General features: G+C 37.2%; 1 protein-coding gene across 3 annotated transcripts in view; it reads left to right on the top strand.

Annotated features, from left to right (window-relative positions):
* Eps8 (EGFR pathway substrate 8, signaling adaptor) overlaps positions 1 to 15,840 on the top strand; it is a 169,479-nt gene that overhangs the window by 97,872 nt on the left and 55,767 nt on the right. For all 3 annotated transcript variants that reach the window (XM_003470436.5, XM_013153149.3, XM_063238268.1), the window contains one exon: positions 15,443 to 15,522. In XM_003470436.5, coding sequence (XP_003470484.2) covers positions 15,461 to 15,522 — 62 coding nt within the window. In that variant the 5' untranslated portion in view covers positions 15,443 to 15,460. The remainder of the gene's footprint in view (positions 1 to 15,442; positions 15,523 to 15,840) is intronic.

Here is a 15,840-nt window from a genome sequence, read left to right as displayed (position 1 = left end):
GAAACCACTAATAAGTCCTTTGCACGTTAATAGTAATTGGAGACCCATGAATTTAAGCTGCATGTGCAAGAACATCAGAGAGTGGGCAGAGTTGGAGACAAGAAGATAGATAGATGAGAATTTATTTTTCCACTCAGTGTGGGGGAAATACGAAAGCTGGCTAGTGCTCAGAGAGATGCCTGTTTCCCACGTGGAGGAGGGTGACTTCGCAGGGGTGGTTAGAAAGTGCAGCTGAGGCTCTGGTCCATTTCCTGAGTGTCTTTTGTTAAGTTAGAAATGTGAAATGTTTTGTTTTCTTTTATTTTTATTTTAAAGAGAAAAAAGGTAAAACAACGGAAACAATTTCAAAACAGGTTAGTAGGGCAGTTAAATAATACATTGTATATTGTTGTTTTTGTAGTAGTTAGAGTACAAGATTATGCCTTGTGCAAACAATAAAGCCTTTCTTTTCAATGAACTAAGAGAAACTAGCTGTATGACTATGCTTACTATCTTGTATATACATGTATTTTCTTTTCTTTTTTCCTTTCTCCTTTCCCCCAACACAGTTTGTCATTTCTTTTGAATAGTTTCTTCCCCTTTCACAATATCTGTTGTACATTTTAGATCTTATTTACTCACTCAGTTTCTCACACTAGTGAGACAATATGATGTTTACACATACGAATCTGATTTATTTCACTAATGAGTATGGGCTCAAGTCGTATCCATCTACCTATAAAAGTCGCCAGCTTGTCCTTCTTTATGGCTGAGTAGCAGTCTGTTATAGAAAAAAGCACATCTTTTAGCCATTTCTCAATTGATAGGTATTTGGGTGGTTTCCAAGATTTAGCTATTACAAACTGTGCTACTGTAAGCATGGATGCACATATGTTGTTCCTGTATGATGTTTTAATTTTTTTCTGGGAAGATATTGATAAGGGGAATAGCTGGGTAGAATGGAACTGCTAATCTAATTTTTGAGGGATCTCCACACTGATTTCCACAGTGGTTGTAGCAGACTATCTCCCACCAACAGTGATGAGTTCTTTTTTCGTCATAACACCACCAGCATTTGTTATTGGTTGATTTTTTGAGGGATAGGATGGAATTTCAGTGTTGTTTTAATTTGCATCTCTTGAATGACCAGTTATGTTGAACATTTTTTAAAATGTATTTGCCATTGATATTTTTTCATCAGAGAAGCATATATTCTTCTCAGATGCCCATTTTTGGACTGGGTCTTTGAATTTGGGGCACTGATTTTTTTCAGTTCTGTATATGTCCTAGATGTAAGTCGTTTGTGTGTGGGACAACTGGTTATAATTTTTTCCCAGTCTGGATAGTATCTTCACTCTGTTGGTGGTTTTCTTTTGTTGTGCAAAGCTTTTTAATAAGGTGAGATCCCATTTGTTGATTCTTTTTGTTAGTTCGCTTGCAGTCTGGGTTTTGTTTGTGAGGTCTCTGCCTATACTTATGCTTTCAAGATTTCTATATATTTGCTCTTCCAGTAAATGAGAGTTCCATTTTAATATTTAGATTTTTGATCCATTTTGACTTTAGTTCATGGTGTTAGAGTGTGAAAGTCAGTTCTAGTTTCACAGTTGGAATATATTCCCTTAGACAAATGTTCTGCAATGGGCATGAGCTTTGCTGAACAGAAGTCAGGATGGTGCCATGCCTTTTTAGAATTTCGTGTGTTTATTTTGGCACTACCTTTGCTGTAATCCTGGCTCTGTTTCTTCCCTTCATAAATTTCCTGAATCCAGGTCCTTTTATTTTTCATCTTTAAGCTGAGTTTAGAGTTTTTTCCTAAGCACATGTATGTGCTGTGATTTGTAATAAGGTATATCAAAAGAAAAATTCATTATTAAGGTATTAAGTGATTGTCTGATTTTGGTTAATGAAACCCTGTGACCATTATTTTCTATAATGTGGCGACATGAATTTTATGTCACATCAACTCCTTACTGTTACCTTGGTGGGGTATATGTGATTAAACTCTGTATCTAGCTTAACCCATCTGTGAAGTGGGGATGTGATGAGTAACTAATAAGATGGTTGTGGCAATTAACAGTAGTGTGTGTAAAGTACTGTTGGCTAAGTTAGCTGTTTCTGCCGCTCCTGTCCTCCCCCAGCTCCTCCTGTTTCTGCTGTTGGCAGTGATCACTGTATTTAGATCTCTTAGTGCATTAATTTATGAAGTCATTTGACTTAAGATGAGATCAATAGTTGTGCTAGCTAAATGATACTTGATTTAACTGGAATTAATTTAGGGGAGTTACTTAGAAAAATTCAACCTCTTTCTTATAAGCCTCACGTTTTATAATCAGATTGTACTTCTCCCCAAGTTTTCTCTCCTCCAGTCTATAGTCATTTCCTCAGTTGCTTAGAAATAGGAACAGTGGGAATAGAAAGAAATAAATGCAAATGTGGCTCTAGTAATAATTCCCTCTTCAGATTTTCTCTTCTTTTGACCTCAAATAGCCTATTTACCCAAACAAATCCACGTTAAATTCCCGAACAAAAATCCACTCAGTGTGATCCAGGAATCTGAGTTTTTGATGATTCTGCCTTCCACTGCTGCTTCAAACACCTTTTAAAAAATATATATTAATCACCACAGAGTGCAGTGTTTTTGCTCTGTTTCAGTTCCAGGTACTCAAGTCCAGGATGTAATTCTGGCAATATTTGGGGGGGGGGTTTAATAAATTGACACTCCCAAAAGGAGACATGCTACTGTAAAAAGTTCTCTTTCTGCTCAAAAGACACAGGAGTTCAGTTGTTTTTCTCAGGTTTCTTAACTCATCAAACCCAGGCTCTTAAACTTGGTGTACTTAAACTTAATGTTGTATGTGCTTTGCTATTTTTTTAAATGTTTTTTCATCTCTATTTGCCTACATTTTGTTGTTTATGTTCAAACGGTTAACCTAACGTAGGCTAAATAACAGCATTCTTGTTCAGAATATTTTTGCTTAAGTTGCTTTGTCAACGAAGTGCTTTTTCTATGCACCAGTCTAGAAGCATTGAAAGTACTTGTTTACAAATGCATAAAATCTTTATTTATTTATTTTATTGTAAGGTAGATAAAGCCAACCAAAATAAAGCAGAATAAAGCCAATCAAAACAAACCAGTGTAAGTGATACAAGACTTCAAAATATTACCAAAGCAACAATGGTTATCATACTGCCTTTTGTTGTCTTCAAAACAGCTGCAGATAACTTTGGACATAGTAAAAATCAAACAGAACAGAATAGAATAAAGATAATGAAAACAAAAAAAAAAAAATGAGTGCAGTAAAGGATTTCAAAACAAGATGATAGTAAATCCAAAATGGCTACCATAATGTATCGTGCTGTCCTTGAAATAGCTGCTCCTGCTGTCAGATTTAACATAATCAAAGAAAACAAAAGAGAATAAAACCCAACCCAACAAAACAATGAAAATAATACAGGACTTCAAAACAAGATGATAGGGGATCAACAGTGGCTACCGCCCCATAGATGCCGCACTGCATACCACTATCCTCTGAGCAGATGATCAGACCACAGGCCCTGGAGCTGCGAGTCAGCAAAACAGCAGACAGCACGGGCATCCAGCTGCATTTCACCTCGGTGACTGTCTTCATAGCCCGTGTTTCTCTGGATAAGCCTGTCACTTACAGGGGTGGGGTGGGTTGGTATCCCTTGCTTGCCAATTTGCGTGCCAGAAGGGACCGGGTCAAGCTGTTCCCAGCCTGGCAGCAGCCTGTGCATCCTTTTCTCAGCCATCGTTCTCTCTTCCCCCAGTCTGCGAATGGCACTGACTATAAGAGAGACTTGGGTCTGGTGGTACCCAGTCAGGTGGCGGCCTGTGCGTGGCCTATGTATTTACTTATTTATTTAGAGATAGTGTCTTGCTTGCAGTTAAGGGTAGCCTTGAAGTTGCTGTGTATCCAGATTGGCCTTGAAGTCCTCCTGCCTTACTGTGATCACTGAACGCTGTGATTACTGTCCTGTGCCGTTAAATGCAGCTAAAGTATATTTTAATTGTTCACTGATTATTGTGACTTTTAAACGGGGCAATCCTGAAATAATTTTTCCAGAATGAATCACTCAGCCTAATATATTTCAGATGTGCGTTAGCTAGCTAGGTTTTACTCAGTGTGAGTTTATGACCTTCTAGCTACTGTCTTCTCTATTTTTCTCTTCTAATCAATTTAGAATATTCTATGTGAGTTTACCTGTTTCATGTTACTCTTACCCTAGATTTAAAGCTCCATGAAGATAAACACTGTACTCATCAGCTTTCTGTTACTGTCACAAAATATCTGGGATAAATAGTTTATAAAAAAGATAGATTTATTTTGGCCCACAATTTCAGAGGTTTTGAGTTGATGTTTGGTTGACTTAGGTCTCTCTTGGCACAGTGCATCAGGGTGGGAGCCCGTGGCAAAGGAAAATGCTCAGGGCAGCCAGCAGGCAGAGACAGGTGGGAAGGGGTTGGCTGTCAGTATCTGCTTCAAAGGCATGCTCATGAGGACCCAACCTATCTCCACTAGGTCTCACCCTTAGAAGTGCCACCTCCTAATAGTGCTACAGCCAGGTGAACAGGCCTTGAGGGATGCTTACGCAAGCCAGAGCAGGAACCATATCTGTTTTGCTGACTGTGTATTTAATATCTCGAATTATGCTACCTGGAAAGGTAACTGTTAGCTATTGTGACTGTTAGCATTTAAAATGAAACCAATTTAATAAATTTTAAAATTTAGCTTTCCAGTGACACTAGCCATATAAGTATCAGATTGGCCAGTGCGAATTAATGGTGAGGGAATCTTATTTGAAGAGTGATTTTTAAATATTTCAACTCTTAATTTGTCATTATTGACATTTCTCCAACCAACTTAAAAATACTGAGTTTATGATTTGTAAAAAAAAAAAAAATACTTAGATATAATGGTTAGTAACATGAGTTAAGGTCAAATCTCAGTTATGATTTATGTTAGTTGTTGATGCCATGCCAAGTCCCTTTACTTACAACTTTTATAAGTCCCAGATTCCTCAGTAAGAAGGAATTAAGAGGTGCTGATAACTTACTAAGGTGGAAAGAGTTAAGCAAAATAATGCATTAAAGCATTTGGCACAACGGCTGACATACCAAAATTATAAATGAACTTTATTTATTTTGCAATAGTGAAATACAAGATACATTTAAGTTTATCCCCACTCATGTATGGAATTTGAGAATGTGAATATTATGTTAGGCATTGCACTTTAGAGGTATGATTTAATTTCTAGCACAGCAGTAAGTTTCCTCATCAGTATTCATGCCTGACTGACTGGAGATGTTGCCTCCTGTATGTACTTTAGTCCTGCTTTTGTTCTGGAATTTGAAAACATCATTTGCTGTTGTAGTCAGACATAGATTACCACAGCCGACTGTAATGCAAATTTCCTTTATTTTTTGTGTTACTTTTACTCAGGCTGTGATAGTATCTTTATTTTTAGTGTAAACTTGTACTCATATTTTATAGTCCACTTGAGCCTCTCAAGTTCATAATAGAGGTGACTTGGACTTTTCTCCTAGGTTTTTCATTAACAAATAGTTAATGCTTAGACAATCACAATGTGCTACAGAAAAATGATGGACTAAGCACATACATGCATTCTACTTCCTTCAAACCAAATGTAACAGTAAAAGGATCTTTAAAATGTAGAAGCCCATGCATCAAAACAGCTCTGGAAAACTCATGGATAAATAGGAGTCACCTAGAAGTCCTAAAGATTTTGTTTCTAAATTTTAATGATAAAGAGGAAGAAACCCCTCAGAAACTAGAACAAAAATAAAGGAGATGAAAATCAAAAGACAAGAAAAGTAGATATTTACTCCAGATTTTACTCTGAACAATAGAAATTTTTAGAAAAGAACAAAAAAAGAAGTAACATATGAAAATTTTCTGGACTTTAAAGGACACTGATTTTTAAATTTGAAAAGGCCTATTGAGTTTCCAATATATCTATTAAAAATTACTTGTATCAATATGTAGAAACTAGAGAATATCAAGTAGGAAGGGGAACGAAGATCCTAAAACTCCAAAGAAAGTAAGCCCCATCTGGAAGACCGAGAATCAGAACGGTTGCTGATGTTGACTCAGCAGCAGCGTTGGAGACAAAGGGCAAAGGCTTCAAAATATGTGGCAGAAACCCAGTTTCCAAACTGCAATCTGAAATCAAGAGAGACTCCTGATTATGTTTAAAGGAGATCCTGAAATACTTGCTCTGTCAAAATAAAGAAAGAAAAGTAAAAGCAAGAAAGCAGGACAAAAGGGTTCAAGGTAGGAGAAAGGTGACAGCGCACACTGGTGGCTGGATCCCACTGGAGGGGTGTGCAGGAGCCCTCGGAGTAGCCCGCCAGTGTGGCCGGCAGTGTGCAGCTGCAGGAGGGGGCCTGGAGGGGAACCAGAGACCTCGGGGAAGGAGGCTTCCAGGTCTGCTGGGCTGAAGGGATGAAATTAAGGGTACCTAGAAAAACTGAGTATAAAAAAGCTCAGTATAAAAGACAAAAGGTTACACACCAGAGGAAGTGTACTCATAGCATATTGTGAATAACATTTACATAGATAAACACTGAAGTTTGGTTCAGCAAACATGTGACCTGTCCGCGGTTTGCCTTGTGCTCACTTGGCTCCAGCCTCATCCTTCCGTACCTGCTTCAGGTCCTTAAGTTATCCTGCAGTAATTCCACAGCACTGGTGTGTCCCTGGGAACCAAGCCCTGCTGGCTTGCCTTTGCGTGTTTTTTCTCTGTGGCTCATTCAGCTCAGGTCTCACAGCCGATGAAGGGAGGCTTTTATGCCCCAGCTCCCACCCCTTCCCAGCCTGAGGGGCCACCTTGTGAATTCTGCATTTCTGCGGGCTTCATTGCCCCATAAATGATCCTTTTGATGTCTCTCTCCCTCACTATTCCAGACATTTCTAAAAACCTTTATGTGGCTTTCTTTGGTTCCTTTATTTAGAGCGAGATTTCCTGCTCCAGATCCACCCTTTACCTACTTTCCCTGGAACCCTGCTCTGCTGTCTTGCACTGCCTGTGAAATGGACATTCCACCCGAAGGTTTCTGCATGAGACAAAGTTTTCAAGGAAGTTTTATTGTTTTTGTTTTTGTCCTAGTTCTTCAGTGAGTTGGATAAGGTTTTCATCTTGCAGGATTATCTACTGATAATATTAGTTATTTTTATATTCAGCCACATGGAGACAATAACAGGAATTGATTTTTGTTTCGTTTTGTCTTTGCTGCACCATTTTTGCATAGCATATTAATACTGCCTCGTTTTTATTTCAATGAAAAATGGTAATTTGAAAGGAGTGCATTTTTATCTTTGTGAACAAAATGTGAAGAGGCTCAGAATGATATGAATAAGGAGTGGTCAAGAATGATCTGAGAGTTTTACCTTACGCAGGCTGGAACTTCCCACCAGTTTATAAAATTACACACGTTGAATCGATACACCCGGATACTTAAAGCTGGCCTGCGTCTACTCGTTGTGCTAGTAATTGGATCCACACAGCCAGGTGTTACTAAAAGAGAACAGACAAATTGCAACAATAATCCTTGATAAGATATGATACTTTGTGTTCTCTTACCAAGATCATCATTAAGTATTATGACAGGAAAAGATGAGGTTGCGATATGAAACAGCTTTTTATAAAATATGTAAGAAGTAATTTTTGTTTAGTGTAAACATCTGCACTGTAATATATATTTAGCTTTTTAAAAATAGAATCCCATTGTTTAAAAAAAGTCTTCTTTAGTTTTAACAATTAAGTTTTTATTTCAAATAACCTTGAGGAGATTTGATTTGGAAAAGTAAGAATTCAGTCACCAGTTGCTTAAAAGGGTTATTTCTCCCTTTGTAGTTTGTAACCATTTATAAAAATGCATTGTTCATTTTGTAAAACATCGATCCAGTTAAGGAGCTGCTCTACAAATACAGAGTGAAAGCTGGGGTGTTTTGTTTATAGCCAGCGTCCTTTGCTCTGAGTAATGCAGGGAAGGGTATCATGTGACAGTGTGGTTAAACATTAAAATACCCATCACCTGTGGGTTCAAAATCCTTATAACTGTCCTTGGAATGTTTTGTGATTTATTGTTTTTAGATGCCATTAACTACATCAGAATGAAATTTGGATTCAGCAGTTTCAAACGCATTAAAGAAAGTTTTACAGCATGTTTTTCAATCTTACCAGCTGGGTTACATCAGGTCCTGGTAGCTCTTTGTTTGCCTTATGTTGAACTGTACTAATTTAGCAGATGTCACATTGCTTCAAAAGGAAGCCAAGCAATAAAAATGTATTTTTTGTGGTCTTTATTTTCTTAGTGGTTTTTGTCATGTACTGCTTTGTGACGCAAAATTTAATTTGGGAACTTTTTCACTAAGGTTTGTAGCATTGTCTTAGTTAATTTTGTTTTGCTGCTGAGACAAAATACCTGACACTGAAAGTTAAAGGAAGAAGTACTTATTTGGCTCACAGTTTGTAGAGGTTTTACAGGTTGGCTGGCTCCCAAACACAGTGGCATGGCAGGGGGGAAACAGGTTATGGTGGGTAGAAGGTGGCAAAGCAACCAGGGATGACCACAGCTCTTTACACCGCTCGTATTTTATCCAGGCTGCTTAGGGTGGGTAGAACTCACACCCTTAATCCTAGTTTCCTGGATCCTACCATTGCATCATGCATCAATTCCAGCATCACATACTCTAGATCTGTCCACCTCTGAAAAAGCCCCAGCTATGATTGCATGTGGCACTGTCAGAGATTACTAACCCTTGAGGCTAATTTTCCAAAAATAGATTTGAAAAATGTTACTAGGGAGTGAAGTGGAGTGGAGTGGAGTGGAGTGGAGTGGAGTGGATAGAATAAATTTCTCTTCTTCTTCCCAAGTGTTTTTACTTAAAATGTGTTCAGTTGAAAACTGAATTGGTAGAAAAGTTCTAGTTTTATTCTCTCAGGAGAAAATACCCACAGTGAATATTCTGTGCCTTATGGAAATTCATACCAAGCAACTTTTTACTTATAGGAAGATTTGGACTTTCTCGGTACTGTTTATTTTCATGGGTATTCATCTTTTGGTGTTGTTAGCCAGGACTTACATTAAAGGTCAGGTCTCTCTCATGCCCTGATTTCTTTTGCTGTCTCTCCATTTTTACTTTTAATCTCTATTTTATATGTAGTGCTTAGTTCTTTTGTGAACCATATGAAATAGGAGTTTTACGAAAGGGAAACAATTGAAAGTTTTTATCTGATGAATCTGAATCATTTTTTCCATTTCCATCATTTCAGTTTAATTTTAAGTTATAGAAAAGATAAATGAATAAATGAGGGAGAATAATCTAATCTCCCTTGTGAAGAATTCTAAGTAACTGTAGCAGACACTCTTTCCTCTAGGAGGTGGAGCATAGCTCAGACCCTTAAGTGGCTCTGCCTAGAGCCTCCTTCCAGATACCGTGCACAGGAGAGAGGGAAACCCCTTCATAATGGGAAGACCAGATGGCACCCAAATCAGTGATCAGGGTGAGCATGAACAGCAGTGAGTTGTGCTAATCACATATAATCTGGGTGTATGGTATGATGAGATTGACCCATTGCCACTTTACCTAGAGGAAAAACATCAGATTTAATCTCAGTTGAGAAATCCCACAGAATGTCAGAACACAGTGCTCCTTGTGAGGTGGATTCAAGATGGTGGTGGGATGAATTAGCCCCCCTCCCATAGGATGTGTTCAGACCTTACCCCAACCTCCACGTGAACCTATGTTTGTGACTCTATTTGAAGAGATGCTTTGCAGATGTAATTAAGATGAGATCATATTAAATCCAGTGACTGTTATCCCTAAAAGAAAAAAAGAGAGAGAGAGAGAAAGAAATTTGGACCCAGAGAGACACAGTCCTGGGAAGAGGCCATGTGAAAATGGAGGCAGAGACTGGGCAGTGATTCTTCTAACAAGCCAAGGAATGCAGCAACCATCCGAAGGGTCTCCAGAAGTTTCAGACAGAATTTAATGCTATTGCTCATTTGCTTGTGGGCCTGAAGCTTCCAGAGCAGGGAGATGATGCATTTTTGTTGTTTGAAACCAGGCTGGAACAGAAAAGACATTAGGTAAAATAGCTCATAATAAAGTGCCACTTTAAGTGAATAATAAAATATTGCTATTGTTTCATTAGTTGTTTCAAAATACCATACTGGTGTGATGTTAACAGTCAGGAAATGGAGCATGTATGCTGTAAAACTTCTTAAAAATCTAAAACGATTAAAAATTTTAAAATTTTGTTAAGAAAAATTAACAGAATTCAGCTACACTTTTAATTAGCCTGCAATTCTGTGTGATACTGCGTGGACGCTTAGACCAAACAACGCGGAGAAATAGTGACATCTTTATTGAAGGTGTCCTCGAGCAGAAATGAAAAACGATTATTCTGTGTTGCAGAACGTAGAATGGTGTGATAATTTAGGGCGCTTATGTAGTTTTTTTTTTTTTTAATGTTTTGAGCAAAATCTTTAGTAGACAATGTTACAAAGTTTCAGGGGAAGTTAAGCTAAAACCTTACATGCTGATAATAATCATCTTTCTTGGTTGTAAGATGTAAATTGCATTGAAATATAGGTGGAGACACTTCAAGATATTTTGTCAAACCCACACAAACACTTTTAATAAACAACAACAAAAAAAAACTCTGTGGTTATTTTCTGAGAGAACAAGACATTTGGCAACCAGCTCTGAAGGCCCAGAGTTTATCATTGTGTCGTAACCAGATTGGATTGGTGGTATTTAGGTTGAGTCATAACTCTGTACTGATTCCTCACAGCTCGAGAATAGATATCAGGTGCAAACAGGAGCAAAGCAAAGAGAATCTAAAATTTCATGTACTTTGTTTTTGTTTTTGTTTTGTTTTGTTTTTTTTTTTGGTCTTTTTTCATTTTTATTGGTCTTTTTTCATTTTTATTGGTACCGGGGATCGAACTCACGACCGCCTGCTTGCAAGGCAGTTGCTTATGCCGCTGAGCTAAACCCCCAGCCCCACTTTTACTTATTTTTTGAAGCTTAAAGTTTTCTAATACAGATTTAACTTGCTGGTGTAGCTTTACTGTAGCCTTATTTCTTCCTACAGTGGTTTTCACAAATCTTATTTACTTTCCTTTGAAAATTTCAGTGACCTACATCTTTAGTGTGTTTAATTTAGATCTTAAATTTCTCATTTTTATCTTTGTAGTTTCCAATCAGTGTTATTTTATGTGGAAAATAAGAAAAATTATGGTAACTATGACTTGAAAAGTGTTTTCATAAGGAAATTGAAGCTCATATTAAATCAAATAGTTGGAAGCTATTATGATGGTTTTATTGTATACTTAAGCAAAGTTAAGGGGTAAATTTGGTAAGATTAACTGCATTTGTGGGCCGTTCAGTGATAAATCTTTATCCCATCTTTTTTTTTTAAAGCTGTTTTAATAGTTGTGAAAAGCACCTAGTTTTTTTTTTTTTTTTTTTTTTTTTTAGTAAGAGTTAATTTAAAATATATATATTCTACCTAGGTAGAAATTGACTATATCTTTTAAAAGGCTAGATGAAAAAAAAAGACAAGTATTTGTGATTGTTTGCTTTGCAAGGTACGCACTATAATTGCTACATTTAAATACTGTATTTGAAAACCCATTGTTGCCACATGAGCAGTTTTAACAAGTGAAACCATGATGGCCCAATGAGACCAGTTTCTATATTTAAAGTTCAGTTTAGCACATTGACATTTTCTATTCCCTTTTCTAATGTTCCTAGGCCAACAGATCACTATTTTACGGCAAAACACAAACCATGCATTTATCTGCCTGTCGTGAAGAATTAAACATGAAAAGATGAGATGCTGTGGCTATCACTTTTCATTAAAACTAGCTGATGTGGCTTTAAAATGCAAGCCAGCACAAACTGTGGAGGCTTAATTTATATACTGAATGAGCCAGCTTGTTTGAAAAGAACATTTCTTCTTCCTTTTTTTTTTTTTTTTTTTTTTTTAAGTTTTGAACAAACTTCCACATCTGACTCATTTGATCTTTACTCTGTCCCGTGAGCTAGGAAGACCAAAGTTATTTTCCTGGCAAGAAAATGAAGACAGGTTTAATTGACTTGCCTATCAGTGCCAGGGGTGGTGTCAGAATTTCAGGCTTCTAATTGTGTCTGCGTCTTAGCTCCATTGGCCCTAGATCCCTTACAGTATGGGATTCCAGTGCTCTCTCATCTCAGTTCCAGAATATAGCCATGAAGTGTTTTCCTTGGATCCTATAGACGTGTGACAGCCAATTACAAATCACCAGCACTTAAAGTACCGATAGCTTGAAATTTGTCGTTGTGGCAGTAGTTATGCTATAGAAATCCAATAGTGATCCTGCCTATTAAGAACTGGTTTGCCATTATAACACTAGTTTGTTTCTAAGTATAAATTGAAGAAGCAAAAACAGACACTAAAAAGAAACCAACAATGTAGTAAACAGGACTTTATGAATGTAGTGCTTGTCTAGGGAAAAAGTGCTCTATAAGGAAAGGAGTCCTTCCTTTATCCACTCACCACATATACCTTAGTTCTTATTTGAGCTTTTTGGCCCAATCTAGGAACCAAATTAATGCAAGAGCTGAAAAACAAGCGAAAGCATGCAGGTTTCATCAATTGTACACAAGGGTCTTTATAAAATATTAACATAATGACCCAACCATATTGCTTTATATATATATTTTTTTTTGGACAAAAGAAGAGTACATCTGTGGAGGCAGCACAAGGTGATGGATCTGGGACTGGGGAGTAAATTCTAGGGGTGTTGCTAAGGTGTACCCCCCAGGTGGTGTGGCAGTTTGAGGAAGGCGAGGGTGACTTCAGAATCCTCTGTTCAGGTTAACGGCAGCTGAATGACCTGTCTGTGGTAATCCAGACTGCTTTTCAGCTTTGGTGTGTGAAGGACATCTCTCTCAAAAGAATCTTTGTGGCTTGCTGCATAACAGGCTAAGTCACCCTTTCAAAAGTGATGGTTTATCAAGTGAGTTCAGCTTGAAATACTGAATATATCAGTTCCTCATCCTTTGAGATGGCATACTTTTAACTCCTTTGGCTCCTGCCTTAGAAACTTCGTTTTAAATTGTGGACAAATACGTGAACTCTGTATTGAAGGCTCTTTACAAATCTTAACTTTTCTTTAATAGCTACATCTAGAAGCATCAACGCTTCCAAAAAAGTTGTAACAATGTGGATGGCTTTTTTCTTTTTTTTTTTTTAATTTTTATTTTGAAAGTATACAACAGAACAAGTCAGAATAAAGCCAACTAAGATTGTACAGTGAAATTGGTACAGAACTTCACAGCAGGTTACCAGGATAACAGTAATAGGTATCACAGTATATTTTGTTATCTTTATAATAGTTGTTCTTTCCATCCCGTATATCAAAATGAGATGAAATATAGAACACTACAGAACTTATCAAAACAGAATATTGAATAGAGCAGTACCATTAATCAGAAAAGAGCAAAACAGTAATAAAAATATTTGCCTCCAAAGAAATGGTAGAAGGAAGTCCCCCTTATTTGTTATGGTCAACCTCCCAGGAGATGCCCAGATTTCTGGTTCCCATTTGCTAATGGGTGGGGCGGGGAGGAGAAGGAGGATAGGGGAAGTGGGATATTTGACTCTAGGCCACGTAGCAGTAGGTTCACTATTCTTAAGCAGGGAGGCAGAATGGACATTTGTTTTCACAGCGTCCTCAGTTCCAACATGGCATGGATCTCAGGAGACACTGCTAGTTCTCCCCCTGGAAGGGCTGCAGTGGGCGCTTTTTTCTTTTTGAAACCTCTTATGGGGTTTGAAACAAAATGTTTTTGAGGCAGAGGAAGGTGGCTTTCACGTTCTTCAAATATCTATTAATGAACACACCAGGTACTAGGCAGTCATCAAGCCAAAGTCACTGTACTTTTTAGAGCTAACAGTCTAGAAAAATCAGGAATTAATTTAAACAAATGAAATATTGTTAGTAAATGCTTTGGAGAAATTGTATTGTGGAGGGTATTTGAGGGTGGGAATGTATTTATTTGGGGAGGTCAGTAAAAGTTTTCCAGGACACTATGATTGAATTAAGATCTCAGGGGCCGGGGATTTAGCCCTTGTTGTAATGTAAACGCTTGCCTGGCAGGCCCAAGGTCATGAATTCAATCCTTGGTACCAAAAACAACCCCCTCCCCCAAAATGAATTAAGGTCTGTGATGAGAATGAATGGGAAGATACCAGGTCTGGGTATCATTTCTGTGGTGCCCTTTCAATCTGAATTGTTTCCTGATTGTATACCCTAATATCACCCTGAGTTTTCCCTTTGTAACAGTAGCGGCAATTTATTATTTTACATTTATGCATTGAATTTTGTGGCATTCAGTGTTGGTACTATATCTGGTACCATATGTATTTTGCTCACCATAGTAGTCCCAGCATCTGTTTTGCCATAAAATAAATTACTATCCAAATTTTTGCCACTTTTGTCCTTGTCTTTTATAATAAAGGTGGGATGTGTCCTGACTCTCAGTTATTAGAGAGGTGAAAATTCAAAACTCAGAAAAGTAAGACGAGATCCAAAAGAGTTTGGTGTCAGAGTTCAGGAGGACCAAATATACCTGGTGTGCATCAAGTGGAGCAGTGTTCTCTACACAAAAGACCGAAAGAAAGGGCCATTTGGGAACAGCAGAGTCTTACTCTTTTTTATCCTATCAAATGGAAATGTGTTCCATTTGTAAAATGGATTTAAAAATGGTTCTAGAGTTGGAAACAATCAACATGACTGTAAAAATGTTTATTTTATTTGATTCTATCTTTTGGTGCTCAAAATTGAACCCAAGGCCTCACATATGCTAAGCATGTTCTCTCATAATTGTCCTTATTTATTTTTTATTTTTGTGCCGGGGATCGAGCTCACGACCTCACACTTGCCAGGCAGGCACTTAAGCTGCTGAGCTAAATCCCCATCTCATAGTTGTCTTTAAATGATAGGGTAATGGATGATATTTTTCCTCCTTTGTGCTTTTCTGTATTTTTGCCAGTTTTTTAATACTTAGCATATATTACTTTAAGAATAAAATAATAGACAAAATGGTATCTGTAAAGTTGATAGTTATAACCTTGGGTAGAATATAGAATCAAACTTATGTATCTAGAAGAGTCAAGACAGTATTTTAGATTTTTCTTTTGCCCACTTAAATTTGTATAGAATGTTAGAACATTAGCCCTAAATGCCTGTTGAATGTTTATGTGTCTGTCTCTTCCTCTGGAACCTGAGCTCCTTGTGGGTGGAGATATTCGTTTACATTTCTAACATCATTCATGGCAGTGACTCATATCTGTTGAGTAATTCTGAGACTAAGACATTATGACCCTTATATTGCCTTCAATCTATGTGCCTTTCTATTTTTAGAGCACAGGAGAGTGAGCCATGATGAATGGTCATGTTTCTAACCATCCCAGTGGTTTTGGAACGTATCCATCGCAAATGAAGTAAGTTGAAAGGCTTGTATTTAATTTGTTTTGGGGGAATTTGATTTGGTAGTTTTAATTTTTTATATTTTTAATGAAAATATTAAATTGCATTTCTTTATGGAGTTCATTCCTCATTAATCTTTTCACTTACCAATGAAGACTATCATTTAAAATTTACTGTGTTTTGTAGGAATGAGATGGTTAAATAATATCAATCTTTGTGAAACAATCTCATAGTTATGAGATGCTTCAGTCTAATATTTTGTATTTTATTACTTATTGTAGTTGTATACTCTACTTCAGAGTTTTGAGTTTCTTTGGCGCATCCTGATATTT

This window comes from Cavia porcellus, unplaced genomic scaffold (assembly GCF_034190915.1).
Source record: "Cavia porcellus strain 051 isolate PalLab524CR breed Dunkin Hartley unplaced genomic scaffold, mCavPor4.1 scaffold_27, whole genome shotgun sequence".
NCBI classification, from domain to species: Eukaryota; Metazoa; Chordata; class Mammalia; order Rodentia; family Caviidae; genus Cavia; species Cavia porcellus.
Note: the sequence above shows the minus strand (reverse complement) of the source record. Positions and strands in the feature narration are given on the sequence as shown.